Source organism: Equus quagga, chromosome 11 (assembly GCF_021613505.1).
Source record: "Equus quagga isolate Etosha38 chromosome 11, UCLA_HA_Equagga_1.0, whole genome shotgun sequence".
Taxonomy (NCBI): Eukaryota; Metazoa; Chordata; class Mammalia; order Perissodactyla; family Equidae; genus Equus; species Equus quagga.
The window spans coordinates 112,655,483-112,669,946 of NC_060277.1; the positions used below are offsets into that span (position 1 = coordinate 112,655,483).

The 14,464-nt window shown below is 51.8% G+C and overlaps 2 protein-coding genes across 2 annotated transcripts in view; both read right to left on the reverse strand.

Annotated features, from left to right (window-relative positions):
- USP36 (ubiquitin specific peptidase 36) overlaps positions 1-355 on the reverse strand; it is a 40,039-nt gene extending 39,684 nt beyond the window's left edge. Inside the window, exon 1 of the mRNA XM_046675293.1 lies at positions 224-355. The gene's annotated coding sequence lies outside the window, so the exon portion shown is untranslated. The remainder of the gene's footprint in view (positions 1-223) is intronic.
- Positions 356-9,118: 8,763 nt separating this feature from the next.
- The window catches only part of TIMP2 (TIMP metallopeptidase inhibitor 2), a 49,489-nt gene continuing 44,143 nt past the window's right edge, over positions 9,119-14,464 (reverse strand). The window contains exons 4-5 of the mRNA XM_046677414.1: positions 13,485-13,609; positions 9,119-12,048 (exon numbers count right to left, since the gene is read on the reverse strand). Of these exons, the coding sequence (XP_046533370.1) occupies positions 11,851-12,048; positions 13,485-13,609 (323 nt within the window). The 3' untranslated portion in view covers positions 9,119-11,850. The remainder of the gene's footprint in view (positions 12,049-13,484; positions 13,610-14,464) is intronic.

The following is a 14,464-nucleotide window of genomic DNA, read 5'->3' on the forward strand; positions in this document are numbered from 1 at the left end:
CCCGGGCCCTTCGGGGACACCTCGAGCCCCTCGCGGACAGCGCAGCCCCAAGCCCTCCCCGTGGACCCCCGGAGCTACCGCGGACGCGCGCCCCTGTCTCCCCGGAGTGTCCCGAGGTGTGACCCGCGCCGGGCCGCACCTTCCCACACCCCAGGGCCGGCTGAGGCCCTTCATCCGCCCGGACGCGCAGCCCTCCCCCGGCGCGGGCACCGGCCCAGCCTACCCGGCCCTCGGTGGGCCCGACTACAGGCCCACAGCGCTGGTGTCCGCTCGGCCCGGGCCCCGCACACGCACCATCCGGGCCTCCGCCGCCTCACACACGTGTCACCGCGACACTTAAAGGCGCCGCGGCCCACAGCCCGCGCTGCCGGATACCGAAAGGCCTCAGCGGCTTTAAGAGGCGGGCATAGGTTAAGTCTCACTCCCCGGGCCCGCCCACAGCCGCTTTACGCGCCCCTTACGTCACCTCCCCGTCCCGCGGCCGCGCCAGATGACGCGATGACGCAGGCACGCAGAAACGGAGACCGCCCCCTTGGCCGGCGTCCGGCACCTTCCCGCAGAGCACGTGAGGCGCCCACTTCCGGGTCCGGCGCGCCGGGCGGGAGCGCACGTGGGGCGGTGTCCGGGCCGAGTCGCCTTCTCGCCTGCGGTCGGGGCGGTGGCTCCGTGGCTTGGTGTCAGCCCCTAGGACCTTTAGTGACCAAGACACAGGCCGGGCGCGACGAGGGCAGTAGACCCAGTGAAGCCAGGGGAGGCTGAGCAAAGGGCTCCTGGAATGAAGGGTCGGGGAGTAACGGCATCTGACCTTGCCCCGCACAATTCCCCGACCCCTCTCCCTCCCCCTCCCCGAGGGCGTCCTGCCACGCCGACTGCGTTGAGGTTTTGGTGGCATGTTTGCAAATATGCATTGCTTTTGCGGTGTTTCTAAAGATCACCTTCTCTTTAAGCAGCTTCATGGGCTCTTCCCATGCGGACGGCAGGTGGTGAACGCGGTCCCTAGCCTGGCCTTTGGTGGTCCCAGAACCAAAGAGGGGGAATAAAAGACTTCCCAAAAGGAAGACTTCAGTACACAACCCTGTCTGCCGTCTTTCTTGGCAGAGAAGTCTGAAGGGCAGCTGGGCGATTCCTTGGGTGAACAACCTCGAACAGGTCTCAAGCCCACGCCCGCCCCCAGGCCTTCAGCGGGGAACGGGGATGGAGAAAGGATGGGTGTACTTGGAACAGAGTTCACCTTGTGCTCTTAGGTGGGTGTTGGTGTTTTTTGAAAAACCAAACCAGCAGAAACAAAACCACGGAAGGCTGGGATTGCGCCTGTGCTCGTCTGTGAGAATCCTCAGCAGAGTTTCAGACTGAGGTTCCTCCCCGGTGTGAGTCCACTGTGCCCTAGAACGATGATGAAATACAGAGTTCTCACTGTTCCAGGCCTGCTACAGTGTATAAATGACTGATTGAAAGTGCCGGGCGGGTTGGGGGGGAGGGGCATCTGGCTGGGGAATGAGGAGGGTCGGTTTCCCTGGTTAGTGGGGTGCTTTGGACACTTCTTATAAGTAACCTGGGCCTTGATTTCCTCATGTGTGAAATAAAGACGATCTCCAGCATCTCTTTAATTCTTCTAATAACAAAACCAACGACATTTGCTTTCATTGCTGAGCCCATATCGTGTGCCAGATACCAAGCTGGCCACTTGACCAACATTACCTGATTTAATCCTCATGGCAACTCTACAAAAAGATATTGTTCCCATTTTACAGATTAAAAAAACTGAGTGTTCAGGATCCCAGCAAGCAAGTGGTGACGAGAGGTTTTAAACCCAGGTTTGTCAGGCTCCACATTCACACTTTTAGCTCAGAACTTCAGAGGTAACCCCGGAATTCTGGAGAAGAATTGCCTGAAAGGCCTGCATGGAGCTGGAGAATGTAATCTGAGACCTAGAAGTTAGGAGGAGCCGTTGGCTGCCCACTTGCCCACCTAGACCCCCACAGGGGCCAATATAAAAGTCTTTCATAAGGTGCTCCGTCACAAAGGTCACCAGAGTAAATTAAAACCACAACGAGGTACATTTCACACCCTCTGGAACAGCTAAAATTAAAAAGATTACGTGTTGGAGAGAATGTGGAGCAAAATAGACTCTTTGTAAAACCGCTTGGAGTGTAAGATGATGCAACCATTTCGGAAAATAATTTGAACGTTTCTTTTAAGTAACAAACACTTACCCTGTGAGCACATCCATTGCTCTCCCTGTAACTACTGCCCTTCTGCTGGTAAATCCCACTGCGCACATGCAGATCGCTGCCCCTGGTCTTTGGAATCGTGGGTCCAGCAAGTGCCTCCTGGACATCTCTCCCTGAAGGTCCCCAGAGCATCTCAAACTCACCGAGCCCAGAAATGGGTGCATCCACACCCTCCCCCAGCTGCCTCTCCGTTTCTGCCATGTTGCCCACTTGGGCTGGTGTGCTGGAGCTCAGACCAAATTCTTAGCCTTTTCAGCTTAGCAGACTCCCTTGTGAACTGGTTTCCCCAGGGGTCCGGCCACTGGGGGGCACTGGCGAGACTGGAGGTCCGAAGAAAGGAGAAGTGGGCCTTTCTCCCCCTCCCTCTCTGTTTTGAATGGAGTTTCTGGCAGTGGCTCAACTCCATCCAGAGAGGCGCACTGTGGTTCCAGCCTCCCCATGTCTCCTCTCTGTCCCTCTGTCTCTTGCCCCTTCAGCCTAGCGGTGCTAACAGCTTCCAGCTGTTCCCTAGCTGGCTTCTCTGGGAGTTTCTTCCGTCAGGATGTAACCAATCCCTGCGTTAATCTCCTGTTTTAAAGGCTGTAGAGTGGTTTTGGTGTTCCTGGTTGCACCTGGACTGATACAGACAGTAACCCCAACATCAACCTGCCTGGCCGGCATCATGGGCTCCCCTCACTCCCTTACCCCGTGTAAATCATCAATCAACAAATTTTGCTGATTTTACCTCTCAAATATTCCTCAGACCATTCTCCCCCTCCATCCAGCTGCTCAAGTGAAGCCCCTCTGCATCTTCACCTGCGTTGTGGGAATAGCCAAATCCACTGCTCAAATCACCAAACAGAAGGTCTTATTTAAAAGGCTGACCTGAACGCCTCGGGCACCTGCCTGAAACCCTTCCCTGTTCCCCAAGGCAGATGGGAAAACCAAGCTCCTTAGCATGGTCTCTCATGGCCCCTGGGGACTGGCTGCCTCCTCACCCTCCAGCCAGTGCCTGCCCTGGGGCCTTCAGCAGAGCGAAGTCTGAGTGCTCCCAGACTACAGTCAGACTGTGTTTGCTCCAGGCCCCAGAGGATCTTGGCCTAAAATTCCCTCTCCCGCTTACCTTTCAACCACCTCCTCTGGCATCACCTCCTCCGAGACGTCTTCCTGAATTCCCTCCATCTCTGCCATCAGGCTGGTGCTGCCTTGGGCAGGCCTGCACATTCCACTTATACATTCAGTTGGAATGTTCTCTGGACTCCTCCCTCGCCCACCATGACTTTTAAGAGCCAGCACTGCGTCTCATTCATCTGTGTGTCCCTGGGCCCGGTGCACTGGAGGCACACTGCGGATAAATGATTGTGAAACCCAGTCAAATGGAAAATGAAATGCTCAAGATGAAACAATTGAATAATCTCTAAATCCTGAAAGAGAAAACTAGAGAAACACTGAAGATGAAAGAATATTCTCAGTTTAAAAAAAAAGCTGTAACTAAAATGAATCAAATTAGAACTTATGTTAAGAAAAAAGGTGCCTTAACAGATTAACAGCATTATTGCTTAGAGGGGGTCTGGGGCCTCCTTGCCTTGGAGATCGAGGTCAAATGGACTCAACCCCTCCCCGAGTGTCACAGCTGGTCGATGGTCAGAGATTTGTGTTAATTTCTGGAGCCCTACATCACATTTCTAGTTGTAAATTAATAGTTCTTTTTCTGACTTTTACATCAGTCGTTGTGAGTTTTGGTTCCTATGAGCTGCTCCTGCTGGGCCTACACAACCCTAACAATTGCCAGTTTCTAGATGCTGCTAAATTAAGATCCAAACCCTGTCTGGTTGGACTCACAGAGGAAAAGCCATGTGGCGGGGCCGGAGCTGGGTTTCAGACCTTGTCTGCTCTGCCTACAGATGACCGCAGGGGAGCTGCACCACGAGGATCTTACTTTCTCACGGATGTGTTTGGTGGCTTGGCCAAAAAGTAGCCAACAGGCCTTAAATGCCTGGGCTGGCCATGGTCACTCGCCTGCCTCCTCCTTCCGCTCCCAGGCGAGGTTTTCTCTCTCACAAAACTAACCCAACATAACTGCCACAGGAGTGTGTTTTCCTTGTGTGTTCAGGAAGAGCTACCCCCAACTGCTGACCCTGAAATCGCTGGACTCTTTACAGAGGCCGGCCGCTTCCCTGTGGTCCTCAGAACGCCTCCCCCACAGTTCTCTCACAGGGCCTCTCACTTGATTCTTTTGCATTTTAGTTGTGCCGCTGGGTTCCATTTGGTTTTGTTCCCTTCCTCTTGGGTCCCTCTGGTTCTTCTTTGTGACACAGTGTTACCTTGCACTGCTCTGTTTCTGCTCTTTTCAAAGCATCGCATGTGTCTATGTTTGGCCTCAGGACTGGATTATAGAGACTTTTCAAGAGCGTTCAAGACCCTGTCTTTTAAGTCCCAGCACTGCTTTGCTTTTGGACCCACCGCCCTCCACTGCTGCCCAGGGTGGGACACGTGGCTGGCCCAGTTAGACTTCTCCTCCTTGCCGTGTCTGGGCCTGCCTGGGAGTGAGGTGGGTAGGGGTCGAGGGGGCCATGCCAGAAGCAGCCTGTGGAGCGTTGAATGGTGATTCAGTCCCTCCAGTGCCTGGGATGGGAGAGGAGAGGTGATACTCCCAAGGCGAAGAGGCTGAGAATCTGACGTGCCTCCTTCCCTCCTCTTTCTGGATGGAAACAAAGGACTCTGAGGCTCCAGAAGGCAGTGGGGACACAGAGGGAAAGACCCAGGGTCCTTGAATCACCTGTGGGAGGTCACCCACCAAACGTCCCCGTGGTCTTGGCAAGAGATAAACTCGGTTTGCGTTAGCACCCGAGAGGTTGGGTTTACTTGCTACACCATCCAGTGCTACCTTAGCTGGTACATCTTTGCTCCCAGATCACAGGAGGGCAGGATGACACTTTGGGGCCTCGGGGTTGTAGGGGTGCCACGTCCGATGATGAGCCCGAGCATCTGGGACAACAGCAGTGGGGGATCTGATATACCTAGTGTGGTTGGGGAAGGTGTCCCACAACGACACGGTCTCACAGAGACACCACATCCGGTTTGTTCACAACAGTCCTGGTTTGCCCCTGTTGGTCTCACTAATTGTTAATAGCACCCCCTTTCTCTCTCAAGAGTGTCCCAATATGGAAGATAATTATATAGAGATGAATCTTCCAGATAACTGACTTTACCCTTAGAAATGACAGCTTGTAACAGGGTATCTTGGTGTGACAGGTATCTTAACACAAACTAGGATTTTGTTGTTACTTTCGCTTTAAATCTCATGAGAAGGGAGATGGATTTGCCTTTGTTCTGAAAACAAACACACACATAAAACAGAAACAAACCACTACAAGGCTCTGGATGCGAGCGTGAGACAGGCGCCCCCACCTGCTGCTGCGTGGGAGACAACCTGCGGGAGGGCGGCCTGCGTGCACCTGAGCCACATGTTTGTACGGCCCCGTGGTCCTCAGAGGTGCTGAGGACGGAGGGCAGGAATGTGCGCTGGTGCAGAGCTGGGCCCCGGGGTCTGCCTCCGCTGGGGTTCGAATCCCAGCTCCAGTGCGTGCTGGCTGGGGCGCGGCAATGCAACCTCCCTTGACCTCAGTTACCTCATCCGTCAAACGGGAAGGTGAGAGGCCTGGCTTCTGAGACAACGTGAGCATCAAATGGAATCATGTATGTGCAGCCCTTAGCACAAGTCCGGGCGGGGGTAAATGTTAGCTATGCCTGGAATTATTAGGTTTATTGGAGTCATTTCCTAAGCCGTTGCCCATGCGGGTTTAGGAGCCGGGTGTCCTGAGCCGGGGGAAAGATCATGAAAAGGAAACGGACAGGACTTGTCCGCGACAGAGTGAGCGCAGCAGGCCCAGACCGCTCTCCTTGGGAAGGCCACTAATGAGGTTGGTGTCTGGGAACTTGGATTTCGGGAGGGTCCCCTATTCCCTGATAAGAATGGCTCGTGTGCCTTGACTGTTTGTTGATGCTGAACGCCTGCTTTCCTTCTGGGAGTCTGGAATCGTGCTGTGTACTAGGCAGAGGCGCTTGCATGACCTGCACCCAGTGAAAACCCCGGGGGGCTGAGACTCTACTGGGCTTCCCTGGGTGGAATCCTGCTCCTGGTCCCCCTCCCCCAGCCCCGGCTTCGCTTGAAGGGGCAAAGCAGGACAGGTTGATTGGCCTAAAAATGAAACAAACTTTCGGCTTTCTTGATTTCTAGCTGATGTATGCAGCGTTGCCTCTGCACGCCATCCTGGATCCCGGCCTCCGATCTGCCTTGACACTCACCCCTTCTCTGATTCTGACCCCCACCTGACACCCCGCCGTTCTGCAGACTCCCACGGCATCTGTCTCCTGCTTTTGTTTCCTTCAGTTGGAAAGGAACATTCCTCCCCGTTGTTGTGGAATGAAAATGTGCAGAATTATCTCATGTTTCTGAATGTCTTTTTTTTTTTTCACAATCAATTTGTTTCTTGGAGGAGAAAAATCTGCTGAGAGCTAAATGATTTCCCCAAATCAAAGCACCGCCTTTCAGTGCAAGATGATTCGAGGCAAGCGTGTGTGACAAGGTGAGCTGTGGGTCACCTGGAACCTCAGATGGAGACAGAGCCGTTCATGAACTTCAGTCTTCATGCAAAACCCATGGTAACAGCAAATTGCTGTTTACTAGGATCCATAATAAAATGCATCCTGGGAAAATATCTGTGGCTCCACTGTTTTGATTTTTCTTATGTTAGATCGGGCACACATATCCATTAATAATTAGGTGCCATTCAAACTTCTCAAATATTTAACCAGTCCCGGCAACTCTTCCACCCCCGGCCGGTGGTCTCTTCCAGTTGGCTCCTGCAGTGTCTGTGGCTGCATTTCCCTTTTGAACCCACGTGTGGCTGCCCTCAGTTGTCCTCGTTCTCTTTCTTTTCACCGAATGAGCAAGCTGGGGGGAACCATGGTGGCTGGTAGTATCCCTAACAATCTGGTTACCCCAAATGTGAGTCTTCAAACTGACTTAAAACTGTCTGCAAAGATTAAGGAAACCTGGATAATTGTCGAAACGGGATCATGGGTGCATGGAGCTTGTTATCATTCTCTGCATTTTTGTGTATGAAAATTTCCATACTGAGAAGGGTTTTTAAAGAGTTACTCTTGACCTAAATACATAAAATAAATGAAATGGGTAGCAATTGTGTGGTGTGTTGTTTGTTAAAACCCCAACTGTTGCCAGCACCAATGCCAAGTCAGGTCCTCTGGGTGACACAGGAAGCTTTCATATCTTACTCTATATGCCTCAGAACCATCTTCCCCGTAGATTGCACCATATGGAAAAAGTAACCCAAATATTTCTGCAGTAGGGGATATTAAAGGGATGGCATTCAATGCTTTGTGACACAGCCATCGGTGCAAACTTTGTCCCACCCCCTTCTCAGTGCTTCAAAAGGCATCAGTAGGTTTGTTCTGGCTGGGTAGGAGCGGCCACACAAAATGGGAAATACAAATCTTCCGGCTCGTCCCCGGAATAACAAATTCTACCTGTGGGCAGAGGTCGGGCACAGGTTCAAATATGCCATTAAAGAATTTTCAGGGGCCGGCCTGGTGGCACAGCAATTAAGTTCACACATTCTGCTTCTTGGTGACCCAGGGTTCACCGGTTCAGATCCTAGGTGCAGACATGGCACCACTTGGCAAAAGCCATGCTGTGGTAGGCGTCCCACCTATAAAGTAGAGGAAGATGGGCACGGATGTTAGCTCAGGGCCAGGCTTCTGCAGCAAACAGGAGGATTGGCAGTAGTTAGCTCAGGGCTAATCTTCCTCAAAAAAAAAATTTCATATGGTGACTTCAAGTACTATGAGATTGGTTTAAGTTATGATTATCTTAAATTATAATAATTTAAATTAAATTATTATAAAGTTTAAATTATTATCTTATCAGCCTAAGAGAAGAGGAGGGGGAGAGGAGGGAAGGAGGGGGAGGAAAGGAGGGAGGGAAAGGTCAGGGGAATTTTAGAGTAAGAGACTTGAGGGAGCAAGTGCAATGTATGGACTTTATTTGGATCCTGATTAAAAAATAAACCATAAAAAAGCATTTATGAGAGCCCCAGAGATGCCTTGACAGTGACTAGTCAATGACATTAATGGATTCTAATTAAGCTTTTTTTTTCTCCTTTGGTGAGGAAGATTCTCTCTGGGCTAACATTCGTTGCCAATCTTCCTTTTTCTTCTTTTGCTTGGTGGAAGATCAGCCCTGAGCTAACATCTGTGCCAAGCCTCCTCTATTTTGTATGTGGGATGCTTGCACAGCATGGCTGATGAGCAGAGCAGGTCTGTGCCAGGGATCCAAACCTTAAACCCGGGCCGCCAAAGTAGAGCGCATGAACTTTAACCACTAGGCCATGGGGCCCACCCTCATTAAGCTTTTAAGGTGTGATAAAAGCATTTTGAAAATGTTTTTCAAATAGTTCTTATTTTTTAGAGATTTCTAGTGAAACATTCACAGATGAAACTGTTTAATGTCTGGAATTTCCCTTCCCAATAGTCTCTGGCAGGGTGGCTGTGGGTGGAGAAGGGAGACAGGCCATGAACCGCTCACTGTGGAAGATGCAAGATGGGTGCAGGCTCCGCTTTTCTCTGCGTGTGTGTGTTGGAAACGCTTCGTAACAGAAACTGAGACGTTTGTGCTGAACGAACGAAGGGGCCCCTGTCGAGCGCTCCTGCCTCTTCGCCAGTTTACCAAAACCACATTCATTGCTGTCCGCCCCAGTCTCTGCCACATCCCTCGTGGGCCTCAATCACCCAGGCTCTGTTCTGAAGAGCCCCCCACCCCCACCCCCCGCCTTCAGCTAGAAATCGGCAGCTCTGAGCGTCGGGTACAACCACACGGAGAGCCAGAGTTCTCTTTGATAATATTGTTTATTGTCCACTGACCGAGCGATCACTCAGGAATGATACAAAACACTGGAGACATGCGCAGTCTGCTTGTCGACTTTCAACAACTCTCACGTGTTCCCAGCACAGGGAGGTCTCAGACTTCATATTCCAGCAAAAACACATTGCCCGGAAATTAAAAAAACAAGAGAGAATCCAAACAAAAACAAACAAAATCAACAAAGCTTTAAATTATGGCAGCAAGTCTGATATTTCTTAATACTTATCAAGCAAAGATTTGAAAATAACTACAATGTAAACTTTATTTTAAATATTTTGAGTAGCTTGCATGAAGAAGAGAGGGAAAGAGTAGTGCTTAGAATATAACATATAAATTAAACAATGCCAAATGGAGAGCCTTCTTAAACTATACATATATTGCAATTATTTACTGTGAAGGTATTTGAGTGGCTGCTCCTTTCAGCTGCCACTGGGTATGCCATCTTGATTTTTTCGTTTTTTTTCTCCTCAGCATGGCTTCAAGACCAATGTGCATGGACTGAATATAAAGGCCATCTTTTAGAACCAACCTACTCACAGATCCTTGACTTTGTAATAATTCGAACCAGAGAGCAAAAGATGGGAGATGGAAAAGCAACAATATTCAAAGAACTGAAGAAAAGATCTGTAGGAATCCACTGTCATAGGCTAGCTACCCGCCATGCTCTCCACTCTGGGTCAAATGCTTCCACAATGCAGAAACCTTAAAAAAATGCAAGTCTAACACCTACCAAGGGTAATAAAAAACACAGCACAGGAATGATTACAACCAATGGCAGAAACAAACCAAGACACTTAAAAAATCAGCAGAAACAGGAGTAAATGTTACATATGATAACACCATACAGGAAGCAAATGGGGGTGGGGTGTTCTATTGATCGGAGGGGTCTGGTGCTCTTGTATATACTGATCACATGGACTGGTCCATTATGACATCTCACAAGCTTTATAACACTGTACAGCATGAAAGTGCCCTTGGAGCGGGGGCCGCTTCCTGGATATTCTCCTAGTCTGCCCTCGAAAGGGAAGTCATCAAAATCTATGCTGACCAGGTCCCGGGTGGGCATGGGGCTGCGTGCCAGGGGTCAGGAGTCTTACAGGTGCTTTGGGGTCACCGAAGAATAGAGCAGGCTTAGAAGGTGACTTTGGAAGCATTTTGCAGAAGGACCACTTGCCGGCTGACAGACTTCAGTTTCATTATGCGTGTGTGTGTGCACACATGTACATATATGCGTGTCTGCATAACGTGCATGATAGAATAGTTTATAACACAAGCAGGAAGAAAAAGGAGATTATCTTTACTCTTACTGAGAAATTTCTGCCTACAGTAACCCCTATTTTACTGGCACCAGAAAACCATTTTTAGGGAAAAGATTCCCTATGAAGTTTATTAACTGAGAGATCTTTGCAATGTAAGAAAATAGAAGCAGAGGCTGGTACACCTGCAACTTGGGGAGAATTCATCTTGAGAAAAATGAGATGTCTCTCAAAGCTGGCCAGAGTCCTAGAGGCCCAGAAAGAAATGAGAGTTTCACTGAAGCCACCTACCTCCCAAATTCGTCCTTTCCTAGGTAGGACTTCATAATGCACTTGGCTAACCTCACTCACAGAAATCCAGGGACAGCACAGTGACTTTCAGTCCTGGAGGGAGGTCATACTGAACCTGTGGCACCTGCTCAGGTGGGGCTCTGGGGTGTGTTGGGGGACACAGCGGGACCCAGCTTTTGATGTCCTCAGGATGTACAGAGAGCACAGCCTGTGCCACTGCCACACGCAACCCCTTGCAAAGCCAACCCGCACAACTCCATCTAGATGCCGGATGCCAGAATGAGGAGGAGGAAGCTAGAGTGACTTCAGAAGCTCAAGAATAAACTATAGGGGCAGCCAAGTGCTCCCCACCACGTCTGCCCTCAGGGCAGAATGTCATGGATTCCCCCCAAGGGCTGGGGGTGGGGTGGGGCTGGGGTGGGTGGATGGGACCAGAATGACTTGGCGGAAGCTGAAGTTTGTCACTCCCACATCTCGGCACGGGCCCCAGAGGGAGGCTCCCACCGGAATTCTGCAAATGAATACAAGTAATTGGGGCTCCTTCAAGAACAAGCCACTGGTCCAGGGCTGCCCCTGGACTTACAGGAGTCACAGGTGTGGGGAGTCCATGGTGGGCCCGAGGGGGATGAGGTGGGGGTGCACTTGCCAGGACAGGGACTGCTCCTCTAGGGGCCAGAGGTGTGGAAGCTGCAGGAAACGAGGGACATGCCCCTCTCAAGAGGAAAGGGACCTGGTAGGCCTGCTACACAGTCTTGCAACGACCCTCAAAAGTTTCTGCAAAATGCACATTTCCAGGCTCTGCTCTGACCAGGCCGGGGGGACCCCTAAGTGCTGTCTCCTCAGCGTTTGTGACAGTGCCAAGGCTGGGCCTGGGAGGGAAGCCCGTGTGTCCCCCCCCCGCCCACACCCCAGATTTGAAGACTGAAATGCACAGTGCCCAGGCTGGAGGATGGAATGTGGGACCCACCTCCCTGTTTAGACCCACAACCCTCTTTAAAAGGAAAATGGGGGCGGGGAGGAGAATCACACTAATTTAGACCCACTTGGATGACTGTTTTATTCATGCTGTTTCCAGGAAGGGATGTCAGAGCTGGACCAGTCTAAACTCTTGGAGGCATTTCAGTTGGCCACAGGGGTGCTGTTGGCCTCCTTATGGGTCCTCGATATCGAGAAACTCCTGCTTAGGGGGTGCCGCTCCGCGGTACCACGCACAGGAGCCGTCGCTTCTCTTGATGCAGGCGAAGAACTTGGCCTGGTGCCCGTTGATGTTCTTCTCCGTGACCCAGTCCATCCAGAGGCACTCGTCCGGAGAGGAGATGTAGCATGGGATCATGGGGCAGCGCGTGATCTAGAAGAGCGACACGGAGGTGAACGCAGTCAGAGACCGCAGCCACTCAGGGGTCATCTCCAGAACCTCGCAATGTGCCTGGCAAAGGCGTTCAAGGACGGTTTGTTGAATAAATGACTAAAGAAGTGTGGCAGGGAGGGAGGGGGGGGGGGAGGGAAGAAACTGGGACTCAGTGGAACCGGCGCCATCAGTAGCCTTTCCCGACTTCCACACTCTCCAAACGGCAGCAGGTGGCAGCGGGGTCTGGGGGAGGCCTGTGCACACGACCTCTGCGTCCCCAGCTACTGCAGGGGAGCCTCTGCTGTGCGCCATCTGAGCGCGACAAAACGGCTTCAGCACAGCCCCACCCTCCTGGGAGTACAATATCAACAACCATAAAGGGTCTTAAACTTCCTGGAGATAGGTTCAAGTCAAATAAAAAGGATGGCGTCTTGCTCTCAAGCACGCGTAGGCTTTGTGGGGATCAACAAGTAGCATTTTGGCACGGAAACCTGAGTCTACAAGAGGGCGAAAACCTTCACGGCCACATAGCGGAAAAGGAAGGACTTGTTTTTCATTTCGCAAGGGCACGGAGGAGTCTGCTGAACGTCCACACATGTACGCGTAGCTGCAGGTTGGAATTCGCATCTCAGTGAGCTAAGGGACAGGCTAGCGACACTCTACCAGGACGGGCAGGAAGGCCGCACAAGCAGCACCAACCAGCACTGGGCAGTCCCTGAAGCCTACACAAGGCCACGCTCGGCCCAGCAGCACTTCTGGCGCCACCGAGGGGCGCCTGGTCCCCAGCACTGCTTCCTGTGCCAGGGCCATAGGGAGGGGCCGTGGGGAGGGAGGGGTCAGGAGAGGATGGCAGGATCCAAGCCCGAGCGGAGGAGAAGACTGCAGCTTCTAGGCTGCATCTGAATGTCAGAGCTTCAGTAACTGCCTGGCACCACCTCTGGGCCGCCTGTAAGAAGCGGGGCTGGGGTTTCAGGCATTCTCAACACACAGACCCCACATTTACACGGACCTGTGCATGGAAATGGCCAGAACGTTGGCAGAAGCGTAACACCTGGGACGCGCCTTCGTGACATGCTCAAGTCCCTCGCACTTATACATTTGTAGAAAAAGACTCATAGGACCAACGTGTCCTCCCCACAAAACTCTTCCTCCTGGAAGGCTTCCCTTCTAGAAGCTACAGGCCACATAGCCAGAATCCCTTTACCGTCCCAGTATCCCTCTGCAGAGGTGCGTCTCAGGGCTCGGCAGGGCCCAGGGCCCAACGGCTCTGTCCCTAACCAGACAGCCTCACTCGTGGGAGGCCACGTCTCCTCAGAGCCCTGTCCTAAGGACCCCGTGGATTGAGAGACACTGGAAAGCCCCAGATCAAACCCTGGCCATCCACCTGGAGGTGGTGGTGATGAGCTGAAGCCCAGAAGGAGGTGGTCCCGGCTTACCTTGCATTCACAGCCCATCTGGTACCTGTGATTCAGGCTCTTCTTCTGGGTGGTGCTCAGGGTGTCCCAGGGCACAATGAAGTCACAGAGAGTGATGTGCATCTTGCCGTTCCCCTCAGCCTTTCCTGGGGAGAGGCAGGGACCAAAGGCTCAGGGTCAGTTACGAGTTCTCCTGCCCACCTCCCGCATCTGGATGTGACTCGGGCATGTGGACGTTTAGTTCTAACACCACCACGTGCTGTGGGCTGAGCTGTGTCCCCTCCACCGTTCCTACGTTGAAGCCCTGACCCCCAGCACTCAGGATGTGACCGTACGGCCACGCGCCACAGAACGACAAACCACACACACGACGGTGGTGCCATAAGATGAGTACCATACAGCCTAGGTGTGGAGTAGGCTGTAGCATCTAGGCTTGTGTAAGTGTGCTCTATAACATTCACACAATGACGACATTGCCTAACAATGCATTTCTCGGCCAGTCGTTAAGGGACGCATGACTGTGTTAGGAGAGAGGGTCTTTAAAGAGGTGATGAAGTTAAAAATGAGGTCAGTAGGGTGGGTCCTAATCCAAGAGGACTGGTGTCTTAATAAGAAGAGGAGATCAGGACACACACACACAGAGAGGAAAGACCATGTGAAGACACAGGGGGAAGACAGCTGTCCGCAAGCCAAGAACAGAGGCCTCTGGAGGAACCAGCCCTGCCGACACCTTGATCTCGGACGTCCAGCCTCCAGAACCGTGAGGAAATACACCGCTGTTGTTTAAGGCCCCTGGCCAGTGGTATTTTGTTAGAGCAGCCTAAGCTGACTAATCCACCACGGACTGTTCATTCTGAGCATAGAAGTAATGCATGCTCACGGAGAAAACTTGGAAGATGCAGGAAAGAGCAGACTAAAAGAATTCTCTGTTTTCATTACCTACAGCTAATGTTTGGATGCATTTCCTTCCAATATTCTTTTATGCATATGTATTCACACAA